This window comes from Triticum urartu, chromosome 2 (genome assembly GCF_003073215.2).
Source record: "Triticum urartu cultivar G1812 chromosome 2, Tu2.1, whole genome shotgun sequence".
In the NCBI taxonomy this organism is placed as follows: Eukaryota; Viridiplantae; Streptophyta; class Magnoliopsida; order Poales; family Poaceae; genus Triticum; species Triticum urartu.
Window position 1 is genome coordinate 31,275,112 of NC_053023.1, and position 20,383 is coordinate 31,295,494.

General features: G+C 45.4%; 2 protein-coding genes across 2 annotated transcripts; both read right to left on the reverse strand.

Moving 5' to 3' along the window:
• Positions 1 to 6,397: 6,397 nt before the first annotated feature.
• Positions 6,398 to 7,036, reverse strand: LOC125540848 (ethylene-responsive transcription factor ERF010-like). The gene has a single exon (XM_048704391.1). It carries the CDS (start codon positions 6,980 to 6,982, stop codon positions 6,398 to 6,400), a length of 585 nt encoding a protein of 194 aa, XP_048560348.1. The 5' UTR covers positions 6,983 to 7,036.
• A 1,447-nt stretch (positions 7,037 to 8,483) lies between these two features.
• Positions 8,484 to 9,497, reverse strand: LOC125535412 (germin-like protein 8-14). The gene has a single exon (XM_048698467.1). The coding sequence runs from the start codon at positions 9,449 to 9,451 to the stop codon at positions 8,810 to 8,812; it is 642 nt and encodes a 213-aa protein (XP_048554424.1). The 5' UTR covers positions 9,452 to 9,497; the 3' UTR covers positions 8,484 to 8,809.
• Positions 9,498 to 20,383: the final 10,886 nt, after the last annotated feature.

Here is a 20,383-nt window from a genome sequence, read left to right on the forward strand (position 1 = left end):
GGCAGGTGGCCCCACCCGGTGGACCCCCGGGACCCTTCCGGTGGTCCCGGTACAATACTGGTGACCTCGAAACTTGTCCCGATGCCCGAAATAGCACTTCCTATATATAATTCTTTACCTCCGGACCATTCCGGAACTCCTCGTGACGTCCGGGATCTCATCCGGGACTCCGAACAACATTCGGGTTACTGCATATACATATCCCTACAACCCTAGCGTCACCGAACCTTAACTGTGTAGACCCTACGGGTTCGGTAGACATGTAGACATGACCGAGACGACTCTCCGGCCAATAACCAACAGCGGGATCTGGATACCCATGTTGGCTCCCACATGCTCCTCGATGATCTCATCGGATGAACCACGATGTCGAGGATTCAAGCAACCCTGCATACAATTCCCTTCGTCAATCGGTATGTTACTTGCCCGAGATCCGATCGTCGGTATCCAAATACCTCGTTCAATCTCGTTACCTGCAAGTCACTTTACTCGTATCGTAATTCATGATCCCGTGACCAGACACTTCGTCACTTTGAGCTCATTATGATGATGCATTACCGAGTGGGCCCAGTGATACCTCTCCGTCATACGGAGTGACAAATCCCAGTCTTGATCCGTGTCAACCCAACAGACACTTTCGGAGATACCCGTAGTATACTTTTATAGTCACCCAGTTACGTTGTGACATTTGGCACACCCAAAGCACTCCTACGGTATCCGGGAGTTACACGATCTCATGGTCTAAGGAAAAGATACTTGACATTGGAAAACTCTAGCAAACGAACTATACGATCTTATGCTATGTTTAGGATTGGGTCTTGTCCATCACATCATTCTCCTAATGATGTGATCTCGTTATCAATGACATCCAATGTCCATAGTCAGGAAACCATGACTATCTGTTGATCAACGAGCTAGTCAACTAGAGGCTTACTAGGGACATGTTGGTGTCTATTATTCACACATGTATTACGATTTCCGGATAACACAATTATAGCATGAATAAAGACAATTATCATGAACAAGGAAATATAATAATAATGCTTTTATTATTGCCTCTAGGGCATATTTCCAACAAGATCCACTGCTGACAAAAATAATGATGTCGTTAACAACCAGTTTACATACCTCTTCAATGACTGGATTAACAAATGGGGTCTTATGGAAATCAATGTATCCAATAGGAAATTTACTTGGAGTAATAATCAAGATAATCCCATTTTTGCAACCATAGATAGGGTTTTTGTTTCTTTGAACTGGGATGCCCATTTTCCTTTGTCAGTAGTTACTCCACTGCCCCGAGTGGGTAGTGATCACACACCATTGATCCTAGACACATGGGCTCGGAGGGTTACCTCCCTGAAGATTTTTCGATTTGAAAAATAGTGGCTTGACCATCCCGATTTTAAGAAAATGGCGATGGATACGTGGAATACCTCAGTCCCTGGTAAAACAGCCATAGATATTTGGATGAATAAAAGTAAGCTTTTTAGGAAGAAAGCCAAGGGTTGGAGTATTAACATTGAGGCAGATATTAAAAAGAGGAAAAGAGAGCTTTTGCTCGAATTTGACATCCTTGACGTTTTCGCCGAGAGGAACCAGATTGATGATGAAGATAAAACTAGGATGGCAGAGATTAGGAAGGAACTTGCTCTGATCTGGAGCAAGGAGGAAACTGCCTTATGGCAGCGTTCCAGAGATCGTAGGATTATGGACGGGGACAAGTAATGCACATTTTCATGCTATGGCTAATCACAGACACAAGAAAAAACATTTGTCCGAACTGATTGGGGAAAATGGCCCTGTGTATACTACCCAGGAAATGTTGGGGGTGGCTACCTCCTATTATAAAAACCTGTTCTATTTTGAGAACAAACATAATATCTGTCTTGGTCCTTCCTTTTGGGAGGAGGATGAATTAGTTACGCAAGAAGAAAATGACCACTTGCAAAAAAACTTTTCTGAAGAGGAAATTAAGGCGGCAATATTTGGCTCATATGCCCATGGTGCCCCTGGCCCTGATGGGCTATCCTTTTTGTTCTACCAAACTTTCTGGGATGTTATCAAGAAAGATTTTATGGCCCTAGTCAGAGATTTTGAGGAAGGGAAATTAGATTTACAACGTTTAAATTTTGCTCTGATTGTTCTTATTCCTAAAGAACCAGATGCTAGGGAGATGAAGAAATTCCGTCCTATTAGTCTGAGTAACTGTGGTATAAAAATCTTCTCCAAAGCTATGACGAATCGGGTCTCCCCTGTGGGACGTAGGTTGATCTCCTCTAACCAAACTGCTTTTATTAAAGGGAGGTATATCTTAGAGAGCGTGGTTATGGCCCATGAAGTAATCCACGAGATTAAAAAATCAGGCTTGCAAGGTCTGGTCCTGAAATTGGATTACGAGAAGGCGTATGATAGGGTTAGCCGGGAATTCTTGTTTGATATGCTTCATTCGAGAGGGTTCGGCCCCAAATGGATTGCTTGGATTAAGAGCACGCTTATCAATAGCACATTCAGTGTGAGGATTAATGACACTACTAGCCCCTACTTTGTAGGTGGGAAAGGACTCAAACAGGGGGATCCACACTCCCCTCTGCTGTTTAATCTTGTTGCTGATGTTTTTACAAAGATGCTCAAGAAAGCTGCTTCTCAAAATTTAATTTCTGGGCTTTTGCCCCATGTAATCCCGGGAGATGTGGTTAGTCTGCAATATGCAGATGACACCATACTCTTCCTGGAAAAATCCACTCAGAAAGCTAGAAATTTTAAGTGGCTTCTGTCATGTTTTGAAAACCTGTCTGGTATGAAGATTAACTTCCACAAAAGTGATCTTATGACTATAAATATAGATGACACAGTTGCTAGTGAATTTGCTCAAATCTTCTGCTGTAAAAAAGGTTCTTTTCCTATTAAGTATTTGGGGGTGCCTCTGCACTATGATAAGTTGAAAAAAGAAGATCTCCAACCTATCATTGATAGGATCATCAAAGGGATCTCTGGCTGGCTGGGGAGATATCTTACCTACAAAGGAAAAATTATCCTGCTTTGTGCTGGCATTATTAGCATTCCTGCCTACCTAATGTCTGTGATCAAATTTCCTAAATGGGCAATTAATGCCATTAACTCACAAATGGCTCACTTCTTTTGGGGGAATGTGGGTGATCAACATAAATACCACTTGGCTAACTGGGGTTTGATTACCAGGAAGAAGGAATTTGGAGGTTTAGGGGTTCCCAATATCAAAGAGTATAATATGGCTATGTTAGCTTCTTGGGGTAAAAGATTTTTTACCAACCCTAACTCTGATTGGTCTAAACTTCTTCTTTACAAATATAGAGTTAATTCTCCAAATCTCCTCTGGGCTAAAAGTGAAGGGGGCTCTACCTTTTGGAAGAGCATCACTTGGGCTTTAGCTGCTGCAAAAACTTTCTATAGGTGGAAGTTGGGTGATGGTAAACTCATTAGTTTTTGGCATGATGTGTGGGTGGGGGATTGTTCCCTTAAAGTGCAATTTTGGGACTTGTTCAATATCTGCAATCAAGTGGATAGTACTGTAGCCTAAGTGTGGGATGGAAATGAGTTGAAATTAACATTTAGGAGATGTGTTGACAAATTTGGGATGATTCTGTGGGATCAGCTTGTCTGTTTGATTAAACAATACCCTCTATCAGATGAACTGGACATCCCCATATGGGGATTAGAAACTAATGGGTCCTTTTCAGTTAAGTCTTTTTACAAGCAGATCAACTTTGGGGGGTGGTTTCTAATATTAGTACAAAAATGTGGAAAATTCTTTGTCCACAAAACATTCATATATTCTTGTGGCTTTGTATTCACAACAAAATGCTGACTAGAGATAATCTTGCAAAGAGAAGGGAAGTGGATGATCCTTCCTGCCTGTTTTGCTCTGAACCTGAAACTGTTCAACATCTGATGTTCGAATGTGTGGTGGCCCAGCATGTTTCGAACTTTATTGCAGAAATTTTCAATATTGATAACATATCCTGTTTTGATAAAGTTGTGGCCTTTTGGCATATGCATAAAGATAAAGCTGTCCTGAATCTAGTAACATCTGCTACCTTATGGAGCTTGTGGAGACTAAGGAATGAATTTTGTTTCAGGGGCGCAAAAAAGGAGAAATGTGAATTGCATTCTTGCAAAACTAAGCTGTTATTTGCACCAGTGGAAGGTTCTCTGCGACGATGGGCAAGCAGTCCTACTACAACGATGCATCTTGCTGCTGGACAAACGGCGTGGGGAACTCCTCCGGATCGCCTGGAGATGAGACTTGGGGAGACCAACTGAACTATCAGGGGCAGTGGAAAGAGGGGACGGCAGCTGATCTTCTTTCATTGTCCTGTTTTGTGTTGGTTCCCTTCTGGTTAGCTCAGTTTGTACTTTGGTAGTTTGCATCCTGAATATGGTTATTAGTCTTTCTAGCTGTAAGCGCTTTCTTTTGAGCTTGGTGCTCTGAATGGTCGTCGTTACTGAATGTGTAATCTGTGAACTGTTTCGTGCTCTGCTTCAATAAAATGGGGCAGGGGGGGGGGGGTTCAAAAAAAAAGAGAAACACTTGCCATCACCCGGCTGATTGCGTTCATCCACGTCGCCTGAAAAAAGCCCTACAAAATTACACATAAAACCATGTAAGTTATCATGACTTAGTTCATACTACTGCGTGCCATACAAAATGTTTGGACGAACCTGGCTCAAGTTATCCACGAAACATTCCTGAAAATCACTTTGCTCATTCTAAACGTTCACATCTTCCTGTACATTAAAAACATAGACAAATAAGTAACCCAGTGTCCATTGGGTTGGTGTGTCTTCTACGGTGCATTGTGGGCGCATCTTTGTCACGCTTTATGCGAGATTAAAGAATCAATCACCCTACATGTGCCGGCCCATCACAGAAGGAGCGTTGGCTCCCTATCGCAGTTTTTTTCTTCTGTTGTATTACTTTTATGTATCTTTATTTATGAAATGGAACCATGTTTTCTTAAATTTATAAAAATGTTCGCCGCCCATTTTAAAAATGTTCATGTCGCGTAAAATAATGTTGATGGCATTCAAAACTGTTTCTGATATTTTTAAATTGTTCACGACTTTAAGAAAAATATTCGTGATATTTTTAAAAAGTTTACACAAAGTAAAAATATGTCCACGTAATTCTAAAAAATATTTTATGCCAACAAAAAAGTTTCATATATTTTGAAGAAATATGCACTTGTTTAAAAAAAAATTGTGACATTTCTAAAAAAGCACAATGTAAGAAAATGTTTATGTTGTTTGAAAAATGGTTCGTGCCACTAAATAAAATGCCCAATGTGTATTTGAATTTTGCTAGCATCTATTCATAAAAATGTTCAAAACATTTATTTGAAGAAATGTACATCATGTATTAAAAAATGTGCAATGTGTATCAAAAGAATATTCCACGTGTATACTAAAAATCTGTATCAAACAATTATGGAACGAAGGGAGTGCAATGTGTACTGAAAAAAATGACATGTAAAAGAAAAAGGAAAAAGGGGGGAAATCAAAGCAAAACCAAAGAAAACAGTTAATAAAAAGCCCAGTAAAAATCAAAGAAAACCGATAGAAAAAAATGTAAACCAAAGAAAACTGTGAACCAGATATTTGTTAACCTTAGGGGCAACCCTGTCGGGTCTCATCTAGGTGAAGGTGATGTTAGCGCCAACCAGTTAGCGTTCATCAAAAGACACAATCTTCATGAAAACTTCCTTCTGGCCAAGCAAGTTGCAAGGACGCTGATTTGCATGAAAAAGAAATGTGTACACCTCAAACTCGATATTTCGTGCGTGATGGACTCCCTTCCTTTCCGAAGTTCTTAGCCACAAGAATTTTAGCACCATATGGCTTCGTTGGGTTGGCCTTCTACTCTCCACGGCGAGCACCAAGTTGGTAGTGAATGGAGTTCCAAAAAGAGGATCATGTACTCGCAGGGTCGGAGATAGGACTCATGCACGCCGGCCTAGTCATGATGACGGAATTCTTCATACCTAGTGTGTATTGTACATTATTGTAGCTACAGTTCTCAAATTCGGACCGAGGGTTGATGTTGGCCTGGCTCTGCCACAGTGTACACGAGGGGCCTAAGAGCATCTTCAACAGCCGCCCAACGCACCGCGCGCTAAAAAGTGCTTTGCAGCGCATCGATCGTCTGGAAAAACGCGGCGGGTAGCGCTGGCTTCAGCAGCCACGCTAAAATGCAGCACGCTATCGCACAAACATTGCGTATATATTTTTTAATAAAAACGATATATAATAAAATTCATAGGTAAAAAGGATACATAGATATTTTACATAGCTCTATAGTATAGATAGATAAAACTATGGTGCAACGACATAAAAAACGACTAGATAGTGCAACTATAACCTACTCCCGGTCGTCCTCATCATTATCATCATCTTCATCCTTGCTGGTCTGGTTCGAGGTATCGAGCCACATGTCCTCCCAACGAGGATCATTATCCATGAAGATCGACTGCCCACCTGCTTCAACGATATCGCACTGCGATAACGCCAGTGCCTTCCGCCGACGCCTGTCCAACCGATCCACGCAGCGCTTTGCCGTCCTCTCCGCCCAGTAGGCTTGCTCGTTGGGGACGTCCTCTGGGTGGCGCCGGCGCCACTCTGCCATGCCTCGTTCATCCTCCTTAGCGATGAGTAGGCGGCGCTGCCGCAGAGTGTGCTCCGCACGGTCCTGGTCCGTGATAAGACGAGGCGGAGTGGCGACGTCATGCGCCTGCTGGCGCGTGTGGACGTCCTGGAAGTTCATCTGCGCGCGCGGCCTGTCTAGGCGCCACGCCGCCGCGTCGTACGCGCGGGCGGTCTCGTGCGCAGTCTCGAAGGTGCCGAGGCCGAGCCAGACGTCGCCGGACCGGATCTCGGCGTAGTACCAGCCGTTGGGGCGCCGGCGAACGCCGCGGTAGCCCGACGCTCCTCGGCGGCGCGGCGGCATGGTGGCGCGTCGGTGGCGCGGCGCTGGAGCGGCGAGGAAGCAAAGGGAGCTACGAGAAAGCGGGAGAGAGCGCGCATGGCAGTGTGGATAGCCGCGTAGAGAGCGTAGCAATTTTTATAGGCGCGCCGCGGGCGCGCCAAATGTAGTGCGCGAGCTGCCGCCTTTTCTCTCACGCGCGCTAAAATATCAGTTTACTGCGTACGCGCGTCTTTTGACACGGCGGTTGGAGATACTCTAAGGCAGGGTGACTCAATTTCACCCATGCCACTCTATGGACACATCCCCCTGCCAATACCTAGGCCTTCAAATAGCTTTCCACCAGCTTACAAAGTGGAGTGGCAGCTCCGACTTGGCAATGTGGGCCAAATTAGAAGGGCTGGTGGATTAGTCCTTGTTATTTTCGTTCTACTAGCATGTCCAACTCACCACCTGCTTACCCCGCAAAAAAAAACTCTCCACCTGCTTATTACCGAGGCATCAAAATGGGTTACAACAATTGGAGAAGTTGATCAGAGTTTTCCTGGTCTGGAACGGAAGAGATTCAAGGAGGGAAATAGCTCGTTACCCAAAGGAATGTTCGCAAACCTAGACGAGAACTGTCTTGGGAGTTTAGGACTGACATTCATGGTATTACACTCTGTGCTAGATGGGAATGGATGTTGTGGCGAGGATTGCCTTTGATGTGCGGTACGTAACATATACTGCAAGCTCGGTATACAAGGTCATGTGCCAAGCAGCCAAGGTGTTGTACATTTCAGTGGAGCTAGTTAAATGCAAATGGAAGATAGCTCCATTAAACAGCAAAATCTTCATCTAGATTGGCCTATGGTACATAATTTAGACCCTGGAGCGTCGTGTGAGACTGTTATTCAACATAATTGATGCCTCCTGCTTATGCTTGTAGGAGAAGGGCCTTGCAAACTACATCCGCATTCAACGTGTGTATGGGCAACAAACGCGGTGGCATGCATTGCCTCACCACAATGTTCCCATCTGCCAGCACTCCAACGGCGACTGAGAGCGAAAATCTACAACGTTGGTGACGAGTAATGCTACATTCATGGATCATTACGGAGGTTTTACAGGGTCATTATGACTTGGCAGATGATGATTGGGTCAAGGGGGAGGGAGAGGCCCCGCCCACCTGAAAATGAAAATGAAAAGGTCATTGATTCTCTTGTTAAGTTAATTTTTTTTTTTTTGAAACATCACCGGGAGGCAGAAAAACTGCCCACCTGAATTGTTAAGTTGATCACTTGTAGCCTTTGGAAGCAACAAAATGTGCGAGCATTCGCTGGTACACATCTGCATGTCAATGGAAGCACCCTGCTGGCTCAAATAATGGATGAGTTCAAGCTTTGGAAGAAAGCTGGGGCAAAGGAGATTGACCTTGTAGAGAGTAGTTAGTGCAGAGTTATATGGTGTTGAGTAAACCCTCCCTTGCTTCATTCAATAAAGATAAGGTACGCCAATGCATTACTCTAAAAATATAAGAAGAAACTGACAGAAATAAAGTATACAAGCTCTCTTACTTAGTACACGGTAAAACATTATAATACATTTTGAAGGAAGAAAAAAATCTCAATGAAACACTATACAATAACTTAGGACAAGACAATTTTGACAAAAACTAGAAAATGTTGCACGAATCTCCAATTGGCGATATATAGATGATGGATGCATGCACACTATTATATATAACATGCATGCATGGTAGCGGTAGAAAACCATTTCTCGCGGTGTTATCCTCTAGGCACGTAATCCGACATGGTGTGACACGACGAGAAACGACGACCTTGCATAGAGAGCTGCTTGCTTGATTAATGATTAGCCGGTGCCGCCGAGCACGGACTTGAGCTTCTTGACCTGCGCGTCGTCGAGGAAGGTGACGGTCTCGACGACGGCGGACGGGAGGTTGTTGGCGAAGAGCGCGTAGTCGGTGATCTGCAGGCCGGGGTTGGGGCCGCTGAAGGCGACGAGGGCGACGGCCGGGGAGCTGCCGCCGTTGTACTGATAGTGGAGCAGGCCCTGGGGGAACACCATGATGTCGCCCTTGTAGAGCGTCTTGGTGTAGACGGTGTTGGAGGAGGAGCTGATGAAGCCGGCGAGGATGGTGCCCTCGGTAACGAAGAGCAGCTCAGAGGCGGCCGGGTGGGTGTGGAGCGGCACGACGCCTCCGACGGCGATGTCGAGCCTGGCGGCGGAGATGCCCAGCCCGTTGACGCCGGGGAACTGGCCCACGAAGGCCGGCGTGACGGCCGCCTTGATGAGGTTGTTGGTGTTGCCCGCGGTGGCGAGGCCGTGGTAGTAGAAGTCGCCCGGGCCGACGCCCTTTTTGCACGGGTACCCCGCCGGCGTGTCGGGGCAGGCCAGGTCGGCCACGCAGAAGTCCTGGGTCAGGGCCAGGGCGGAGAAGGGCAGGACGAGGAAGTAGACGAGCACTGCAGCGAGCAACATTGCGTTGGCCATTCTGGGCTAGCGTGCTCTGCTGAATGTTGGGTACGTACTGTGTGTGCTCATTTGGTGTTTATATAGGCCATAAGGTGATAAGGTAGGAAGGAGGCGCATAGACGGTAGAGGCGTACAGCTGGTACGTAGTACTTCCTTCGCTCCAAAATGCTTTAAGTTCTAAATTTATCTCGAGTCAAACATCTTTCAGTTTCACAAATTTATAGAAACACTATATCTTTTTTTTAAAAAAACTTTAATATATTCATCTTCGTTCATGACAGTACAACGAACATAAAAAATAATAAAAATTACATCCAGGTTCGTGGAGCACCTAACGACGACTACAAATAGTGGAGCGAGCCGAAGGTGCCCCGTCATCATCGCCCCTCCCTTGCTGTAGTCGGGCAAACTTTGTTGTAGTATACAGTCGGGAAGTCCTCGTGCTAAAATCCTTTGGGACCAGCGCATCAGAGCAGCAACCATCGCCGATGAAGAAAGTCGTAAATTGGAAGGATCAAACTTATAAACGCCCAAACGAAGAACGGATACAAACAGATCCACCGAAGACTGGCACCTATCAAATCCCACGAGATCCGACAGAGACACACCTTCACATGCACTCCGACGACTCTAGATGCACCATCGGGACGGTGATAGAACGTGGGAGACATCATTCCTACCAAGGGACATCCCCGCCGCCACACAACCTCAACCATGCCGCTGAACCTAACAAGAACCAGAATGGGCCCCTCCCACCGGCGAGGGTACAAGGTCCTCCGCACCTCCATAGCCCAAAGGCCATCGGAGATGAGGTGAACCGGCGGCGGCGCCAACGGGAGGAGGAGGAGGAGTAAAGGTTGAGATTTTTTTCTCGTGGAGGAGGAAAGAGAGAACGCAATAGAAACATTATATCTATATCTGCAACATGAATAATATATATTATTTTATGATGAATCTAATGAAACCGATTTGATGCTGTACATGTCGGATATATTGTTGTATACACTCAACTTAGCTTGGACAAACCTAGAACTTCAAGTATCTCTTGAAAATAAAGGGAGTTCACAAGTAGAACAATGTAACGTGAGTGATATTTGACGAGGCGCGTGCTTCTGTGCCCGTGCACGTATGGCAAGCCGGCGGGATACCCGTGCATGCATGGCACTGTCAGGATTTTTGGGGAGAAGGACGTAGGGCGGCCAGTGGACAAACGTTTATAGCTGTGCATGGTCCCAAAATAGGACCGCTTTGATGAAGGAAAGCTCTTGCAATGCTGCATTATTAGGGAATGGCAGGACATGGTGAGCTGCTTTTGCACTGAGATGGATATTTTGTTTTGAGACCAAGTCAGATGTTTATATGAACTCGTTGTCTCAATTATCACGTAAGGTACGTAGCTTAGTGTGAGAGGGTTGAAATTGAATGCATGCATACGTAAAAGCCAGAACTTGGTACGGTAACTTCGTTAGTCATCTCTGGCTTAGCAAATTTGTGGAGACAAAAACTGCAGCCTTCTTTTGTTGCTTTGCTAAACAAAGATATCAGTGGTCTGGTGCGTAATTAATCATGTGAAATTTTAACAGCTGGTCTAAGACCTGCACGCTTCTAGATTCATGGACAGGATATTATGTGATGCTATATATACTTTTGGGACCAGCAGCAGCAGGCAAGCACAACTTGCGAATTTGTTTTGTTTTCTTGCTTGGCTGTCCAGACGTACACTTTGTTCCGTTATGTTATACGGACAAAACCTGCTTTATAATCTTGACAATTATGTCTCTTATGGCGCTGCTGGAATGAGAGAAACAGTAGGGATCATGGTGGCCAACCAGAGTCTGTGGATGAGATGAGATAACATACCTGATCCAGATGCATGCAAACGAATGGGAGGGTTTTTAGGGGAAATCTGCTGTCAACCGGAGACCTGATGTTGGATGGACACTGCCCCCAGCTGCAGAATATGTTCAGATAAGTTCTCATGGGGCCTTTGCCACTGGTTCAGGTAATGGCGGGTGGGACTGTACCGCATATTGGTAATGCTTTGCATGCTGAGGCAGTGGCATTAATCAAACGTCATTAGTCTATCTGGATAGTTTGGTTGGGGCATGTCATGTATTAGACCGGCACTGGTTCAGACGGTGACTTCTTCAGACTTTGATCTCTCACCCATGGAGAACCTGTTTCGTGAAGCAAAACTCCTTGGACTTAAAAACTGTGAATTTCGTGAGGTGTTTAGTCCAAGGGCATGTAACAAGGCAACACACATGCTTGCCACTTTAGGTGCAGAAAGAGCCCATGTTAACAATGTGCTTCTCGATCAAAGATCTTTTGCTCTGTGCTTTAATTTCGCATGCCCTCGTAGCTAACAATCACCAACCTTGCAGGTCTTGGCTTTCAATCGACGACAGATATTGAACATTGTGGATTGTGGTGAGTCCATGCATGCCACCACGTTTGTCGGAGTAAATAGCATAAAACTACTAGTACTTTAGAGGTTAGGGTTTCAAAAAACTACCAAATATTTTTCTTTCGCTGATAACTACGAAGTCAGGGGTCGACTGTTTCAAAAAACCCAAAACACTCGTTTAAACCGTATTCTGACAGGTCAGACCCACTCCTAAACATTCTGTTTCTTTGATTGTTTTGTTTGACCGTTATCTTACATGTGGGATCCACATGTAAGTTCCTTCTTCTTCTTCTTATCTTTTTCTTCTCTCCCTTCTCCTCCTGACCAAGGCCCAAGCTCCACCACCTCTGCCATCCCGCTGCACACCAAGCCAGGGCCGACTACAGGAAGGAGCATCGCGGGAGGAGCAGTCGGCACCCAGGAGCACGGGCTGCCGCCAACCACGCGCCATGGCCAAGGGGCAGGGACTCGGGCCGCCGCGCCCTGGAAAGAGGGAGAGTGAGAGGACGCATGTCGGGGAGCTCACGGTGGCTGCAGGCGCAGCTCGCCGGCAGGAGGAGGCGGTAGCTGGCACACATGCTGGAAGGGAGCTCCGCGGCGGAGCGCACTGGGCGGGTGACGGACGACGGGAGGGAGCTGTGTAGCGGCGCTGGAAGGAAGCTCCGCGGCTACGCGCACCGTACGCCGCAATGGGAGGGAGCTCCGCGGTGAGCATGGCGGCGGGTGCCCTCCTCTGGATCTTGAGCACTGGAGGGACCTGATGGCTTTTTGCAATTTGTTTGTAGGACCTGATTGCGTAAAAGTTTAAAGGGGCCTGATTTGTTTTTTTAAGTTTGCAGGGACTCTAACACGTGGGCCCCAGATGTCATTTAATGGTCAAACAACCTGTTTTCTTATATGCGGATCCCAACTGTCGTAATCACGATTAATTATAAAGCACTGGACAATTGGAGTTTTTTGAAATAGCCGACCCCTAACTTGATAGTTATCGGCGAAAAAATATTCAATAGTTTTTTAAAACCCTAGCTTGTAAAATACTCCCTTCGTTCCTAAATATTTGTCTTTCTAGACATTTCAAATGACTACTACATACAGATGTATGTAGACATATTTTAGAGTGTAGATTCACTCATTTTGCTCCGTATGTAGTCACTTGTTGAAATGCCTAAAAAGACAAGTATTTAGAAACGGAGGGAGTAGTAGTTTTGTGTTATTTACTCCCATACACACATTGAATGCGGACGTGGTTTGCAATGCCCTGCAAGCATAAGCAGGAAGGCATCATATTATCTTGAATAACGGTCTCACACGACGACCCGAGGTCTAAATTATGTACCATGGGCCAATCTAGATGAAGATTTTGCAGTTTAATGGAGCTCAGATCTTCCATTTGTAATTAACTAGCTGCACTGGAATGTACAACACCTTGGCAACCGAGCTTGCAGTATACATGTTACGGCCCGCTCATCAAAGGCAATCCTCGCCACGGCATCCATTCCCATCTAGCACGGAATGCAATACCATGAAGGTTAGTCCTAAGCTCCCTAGACAGTTCTCGTCTAGGTTTGCGAACAGTCCTTTGGGCATGAGCTAACTGCTCATAATGGGAAGTAATATAAAGTGGTAACTTGCCGATATTACTAGTCTATGTTACTACCTTCATAGTGGGTAGTAACATATGAGTGGTATCATGAAAAAATTCATTTATTAGGCTATAGACTCATTATGTCTTGAAATGTGTGATGTCACAGTAACTAGCTAAGTTACCACAAATTTCTCTCTCCTCATTAATTAGCTGCCACATAAGCAATTTTGTATTGAAATGTGTGATATTACTAGTTAAGTTATTCCCATTATGACAGTCTTCCGTTCCAGACCAGAAAAAAGCTCTGATCAATTTCTCCAATTGTCGTACAACCCATTTTGACGCATCCGTAATAAGCAGGTGGTGAGTTGGCCATGCTAGTAGAACGGAAATGACAAGGAGTCAAGGACTAATCTACTAGACCTGGTAATTAGCCCACATCGGCAAGTCGGAGCTGCCGCTCTGCTTTGTAAGTGCATCTTCTACATCGACCTTTAAACCACTCGCATACATTCAAACCGTTGTCTAAGCGCACTATCTTCCGCAAAATGGAGACGAAGGGGGTGGGGTCTGGAAAGCAGCCACATTGGACTCCGACACTCCAGACTCACTAAATCTACCATCCTCGCCCTATTTTCTTCCACTCCACGACTTCTTCCCATTACTTTGCATCTGCACCCTTCACCTCCGCTGTCGCCGTTATACCTCTCCGGTTGCCACACAAGCATTGCCGGAAGTTCGCAACCAGCACCGACGTTCCCGCTCGCCTTTTACGATGGCGTTGTCCACCCTGGAGCCGTTTGTGCCCAGGTATGCCCAGCAGGTGTTCAACCAAATGCCATTGAGCTTATTTTCAGACGCCATGTCATTTTTTTAGAGTAAGAAGGATGGCTGGGTACTTGACCATGGATGATGAGTTGTTGTGTGATGCGTGGTTGGTCGTATCAGCGGATTTCATAGGCAGGAGCAGAGAGGGGCCTTCTGGCAGCAAGTGCATGAATCGTTTCACAAACGAGCGCACATTGCGCCTTGCGACATGCACATCATCTATGATCGTGATGTGAGGTTGTTATCGTATCGATGATACGCCATCCAGACCATCGTCACCAAGTTTTGTCTCGTAGTTTCTCACCTAGAGTCAAGGTGGCCATTGCACGTGACAAAAGAGGAGATCGTAAGTTTTGTTTCTTCTTCATCAACTTGTTGATTGAATCATTCATTCACTAAATGTTGCTATTCACATTGTTTAGCTCGTACGCGTTGTCGTGTACCACAGAACAAAGGGACGACCATTTACATACACATACTGTTGGATGAAGCTGAAGGGGCAATATGTGTGCGACGACATGATTCGTTGAAAAACTTGTTGGACATCGAATTTGAGATATTGTTATACTTGCATGCTATGTATGGATGAACTGTGCTATTTTCTTTCCGAACTTTGATGAATATTAGCCGGTTTGCATGAATTTAGTCCGCTCGGTCGAAAACCAACTTGAAATATATGCGGGCAACGTTTGATGGACAGCTCCGATATCTATGTCCATGGACTAGTCCCCCCCCCCCCTATCTATGGACGGATACCAGAGCAAATTTGTGGATCACCATTGGAGATGCCCTAAGCTGGCGGAAAGCTAATTGAAGGCCTAGGTATTTGCAGAGGGATGTGTCCATAGAGCAGCATTGGTGTAATCGAGTCAGCCTGCCTTAGGGCATCTCCAACAGATTGTATGTAAAGTCTTGTTGATAAAATGTCCATGTCATCAACCAACAAGCTATCATACAACCACTTCAATGGGTTATATGTAAGTTATCCAATAGATGGTGAGAAAATAAATGTGATTGCTCTCTATTTCATCTTGGAGCTTGTGCAAAGGTTGTTAGTTAATCTACATATAACTTTATTCTCTCTCCATATTTAATACATGCCACATCATCACTATGTCCTAGGTGGCAAATTTACCAACATCTATCTTACAACTATTGGAGATGCCCTTAGGCTGCCCATAATGAGAGTATCATATGTAGTATCATACATGCCAACTAAGCAATTTTGATGAAGTGGCATAGAATTAAATGAAGAAATAGAGACTTGAGTATTATATCATGATACCGTATCATATTAAATGATGTGCTACTTTGTGGCATGCATGGCAATAAATGTAATCCTCTATGATACTAACATATGATACTATGCATTAGGGATATAGTATCATAGACTGGTACCATATGCATGATACTAGTGTATGATACTCCCCATTACAACCAGCCTTAGGGCCCTTGCATACACAGTGGCAGAGCCAGGCCAACAGCAGCCCTCTATCTGAATTTGAGAACTGTAGCTACAATAATGTACAATACACACTAGGTTTGAAGAATCCATCATTATGACTAGGCCAGCGTACCTGAGTCCTATCTCCGCCCTTGCGTGTACATGATCCTCTTTTTGGAGCTCCATTCACTACCAACTTGGTGCTCATCGGGGAGAGTAGAAAGGCAACCCAACGAAGCCACATGGTGCTAAAATTCTTGCGGCGAAGAACTTCAAAAAGGAGGGGCCAAGAAAGGGAATCAATCACAAACGAAATATCGAGTTTGAGGTGTACATATTTCGCTTTCACGCAATTCAGCTTGCTTGCAACTTGCTTGGCTAGGAGGAAGTTTTCATGAAGATTGTGTCTTTTGATGAACGCTGACTGGTTGGTTGATACGTCTTCAACGTATCTATAATTTATGAAGTATTCATACTATTATATTATCCATCTTAGATGTTTTATATGCATTTATATGCTATTTTATATGATTTTTGGGACTAACCTATTAACCTAGAGCCTAGTGCCAGTTTCTGTTTTTCCCTTATTTTTGAGTATTGCAGAAAAGGAATACCAAATGGAGTCCAATTGACGTGCCAATTTTTGATAATTTTTGATGGACCAAAAGAAGCCCTCGAAGTAAAAGACTTGGGCCAGAAGAGTCCCGAGCCGTCCACGAGGGTGGGGGCACGCCCCATCCCCCTAGGCGTGGGCCCCTATCTCGTGGACGACTCGGAGACCCCCCTGACGTGAAACCGATACTAAAATTTGAGATGGGCTCTAGGTCCATATAGCAATTTCTGAAAAATCTCTAAGGGCCCATGTGGGTTATATGGCACTAGGTGTAGTGGAAAGTTTAGTCCCACCCCGCTAGTGGAAGGAGAGTTGGATTGGCTTATAAGGGTTTCTCTTCTACATGCTATTGGAGCTTGAGAAGAGAAGAGGCTCTCGCGCACTCCTCCGCCGCCGCCCGCCTCGCCACGCCTCGCCTCGTCACGACGCGCCGCGCCGCGCCACGCCGCGGGATTGAGCCGAGCCGAGTTCACACCTACGCGCTTATTTTTGCCAGTTACTAACGGAGAGTTCTCTGACAGCTGGGCCACGATCTGAGATGTCGGATCGTGGGCTGTCACGGACTCAGACGTGGGTCGAGCCCACGTCTCTCCACGCGGCTGCGTCTATATAAGTGTGCGGTGTCTCCTAACCCTAGCCGCCACGAACAGATCACATCTGCTCCACGCGCACGCCCACTGTCGTTCCCCTGCTGCTGCCGCCGGTAACTCCATCACGTCCGCCGCGTACACGGTCGACGGAAGAGCAGGTCTCCGAAACCACGCCCTTCTGGTTCCTGTACGGGGTGAGGGGCGAATAGGTTTTTGGGCAGCGATTACGCGACTGCTCGCTTCCGATCGTCTACTTCCTCTACGTCCGCGTCGCCTTCATCATCATCATGTCCACCGACACCGACCGTGCCACCGCCGAGAAAGCTGAAGCCGACAAGAAGGCCGCCGAGGACGCCGCTGCTGCCACCAAAGCCGCGGCCTCTGCATGGCCTACTGGAGGGTATGACTCGTTTATCCCGCTCCTGCTGTTTTATGTTTTAGCCATACTAGCGTTATATGTAGATCTTTCTACAATTAGCGTAGTATGTGCTTGCTTGACTGAGTATCAGTATGCGTTTATTTGTGTCAATGCCATGCTAGTAATTTACTCGTGGATTAATTTAATCGAGAAATTGCCTATTTACTCAACAATCCAAAAACCTATTATGTGTAGGAATTTTTCGGCAAGTGGCTTTGCCGCTGCACTGAAACCGGATAAGTTTACTGGTACATACTTTAAGCGTTGGCAGACTAAGACCACGTTATGGTTCACTGCTATGAATGTGTTCTGGTCACCGGTGTCTCCACGGGAACGATTGCTCCTGAACAGGAGAAGGCGTTCAACGAGGCTACCGTTGTGTTTCTCGGAGCAGTTTTTAGCGTGATCGGAGATAAACTGGTCGATGCATATTTACATGTGCATGTCGCCAAGGACTTGTGGGAGGCGCTCGAATCTAAATTCGGGGCCGCCGATGCAGCGAGCGAGATGTATATTATAGAGCAGTTCCACGATTACAAGATGTTTGAAAACCGTCCTGTATTGGAGCAGGCTCATGAGATAATATGCATTGTTAAGGATCTTGAACTTCTTAAGTGCAAGTTACCGGGCAAGTTTGTCGCAGGTTGCATAATCGCTAAGCTCCCTAATTCCTGGAGGAACTTTGCCACCACTCTGAAACATCAGAGGCGTGAATTCTCTATGGAGGATGTCATTGGCCATCTGAGTGTTGAGCAGAATTCGAGGGCAAAAGACTCTCATGGAAAAGGGACTAAGGGACTTCTGTCGCCAACATGGTGAACCAGAGGAACCATAACCCCCACAAGCCCAAGGGAAAGAACGGTGTCCAACAGAATACCGACTTTAAGAAGAAGGGTAAGAAGACCTTCAAGAAGAACAAGAAGGATGAGGGCTGCTTTACTTGTGGTTCGGTTGAACATTGGGCCAACAAGTGCCCAAACAAGTACAAGAAGCCAGAACAGGACTCCAAGTCTGTCAACATGATTGTGGGCAACAATGAGAATGGTGCATCTGGGTACGGTAATTTATTTACTGTTTTTTCAGTGTTTCAACCCAACGATTGGTGGGTGGACACAGGTGCAGGTGTACATGTGTGTGCTGACATTTCATTGTTCACTTCTTACCAGGTCACAGGCCACGGGTCCGTATTGATGGGGAATAGCGCGAGTGCTTCTGTTCATGGTGTTGGCACGGTCGATCTGAAGTTCACTTCAGGAAGGATCGTGCAGCTGAAGAACGTGCAGCATGTCCCCTCCATCAAGAAAAACCTCGTTAGTGGCTCCCTTCTATGTAGAGAAGGGTTTAAGTTGGTTTTCGAGTCTAATAAATTAGTTGTTACGAAATATGGACTCTTTGTTGGAAAATGTTATGAGAGCGGAGGGATGTTCCGCCTTTCCCTCGCAGATTTTTGTAATAAAGTCGTGAACCATATTCATTCGAATGTTAATGAATCTGAAGTTTGGCATTCACATCTTTGTCACATTAGTTTCGGTGTTATGACGCGGCTAGCCAAGTTGGATTTAATCCCGTGTTTCACTTTAGCCAAAGGTTCTAAGTGCCTTTCATGTGTGCAAGCTAAGCAACCTCGCAAGCCTCACAAGGCCGCGGAGGAGAGACACTTGGCACCATTAGAACTCATACATTCTGATCTTTGTGAGATGAATGGTGTGTTGACTAAAGGTGGAAAGAAATACTTCATGACATTGATAGATGACTCCACTAGATATTGCTATGTGTATCTGTTAAACACTAAAGATGAGGCTCTACACTACTTTAAAATCTATAAGGCAGAAGTTGAGAAACAACTTGAAAAGAAAATTAAACGAGTCCGGTCAGATCATGGTGGAGAGTACTTCTCGAGTGAGTTTGATTCTTTCTGTGTGGAACATGGCATTATTCATGAGAAGACGCCTCCCTATTCACCCCAGTCAAACGGGGTTGTCGAGCGGAAAAACCGTACTCTAACTGATTTGGTTAACGCCATGTTAGATACATCGGGTTTATCCAAGACATGATGGGGGGAGCAAGGCTATATTGACGGCATGTCATGTCCTGAATAAAGTTCCGACAAAGGATAATGAGATCACTCCCTATGAGAAATGGGCAAAGAGAAGGACAACACTCTCGTACTTGCGTACTTGGGGCTGTTTGGCGAAAGTCAATGTGCCGATCCCCAAAAAGCGTAAGCTTGGACCAAAGACTGTGGACTGCGTTAATTTGGGTTACGCTAAGAACATCGTTGGCTATAGATTTCTAGTAGTGAAATCTGAGGTACCTGAAAGGATGCTACATTCTTCGAGGATATTTTTCCTATGAGAGATATGCAAAGCACTTCTAGACAGGAATCTGAGGAGACTCCTGAACCTGCCATCCCTATGGAATATTATGAACAAACACATGATGAAAATCCTGAGGAGGATGACGAGGAAACCCTTGGTAGGGGCAAGAGACAAAGGACTGCAAAGACCTTTGGTGATGATTTCTTCATGTACCTCGTGGATGATACTCCCACTTCTATTTCAGAAGTGTATGCCTCTCCAGAAGCTGACTACTGGAAGGATGCGGTCCGTAGCGAGATGGATTCCATCATGGCTAACAGGACATGGGAGATCACTGATCGTCCCTATGGTTGCAAACCACTGGGATGTAAGTGGGTGTTCAAAAAGAAGCTTAGGCCCGATGGTACTATTGAAAAGTACAAGGCTAGGCTTGTGGCCAAGGGCTATGACCAGCAAGAAGAGGAAGATTTCTTTGATACTTATTCACATGTGGCTAGACTGACCACCATTCGAGTATTACTCTCATTGGCGGCCTCGCACGGTCTTCTCGTCCATCAGATGGATGTTAAGACATCTTTTCTAAATGGAGAGCTAAAGGAGGAAATCTACATGCAACAGCCTGATGGCTTTGTGATAGATGGTCAGGAAAGAAAGGTGTGTAGGTTGATAAAATCTTTATATGGCCTGAAACAAGCACCTAAGCAATGGCATGATAAGTTTAATACAACTCTGACATCTGTTGGTTTC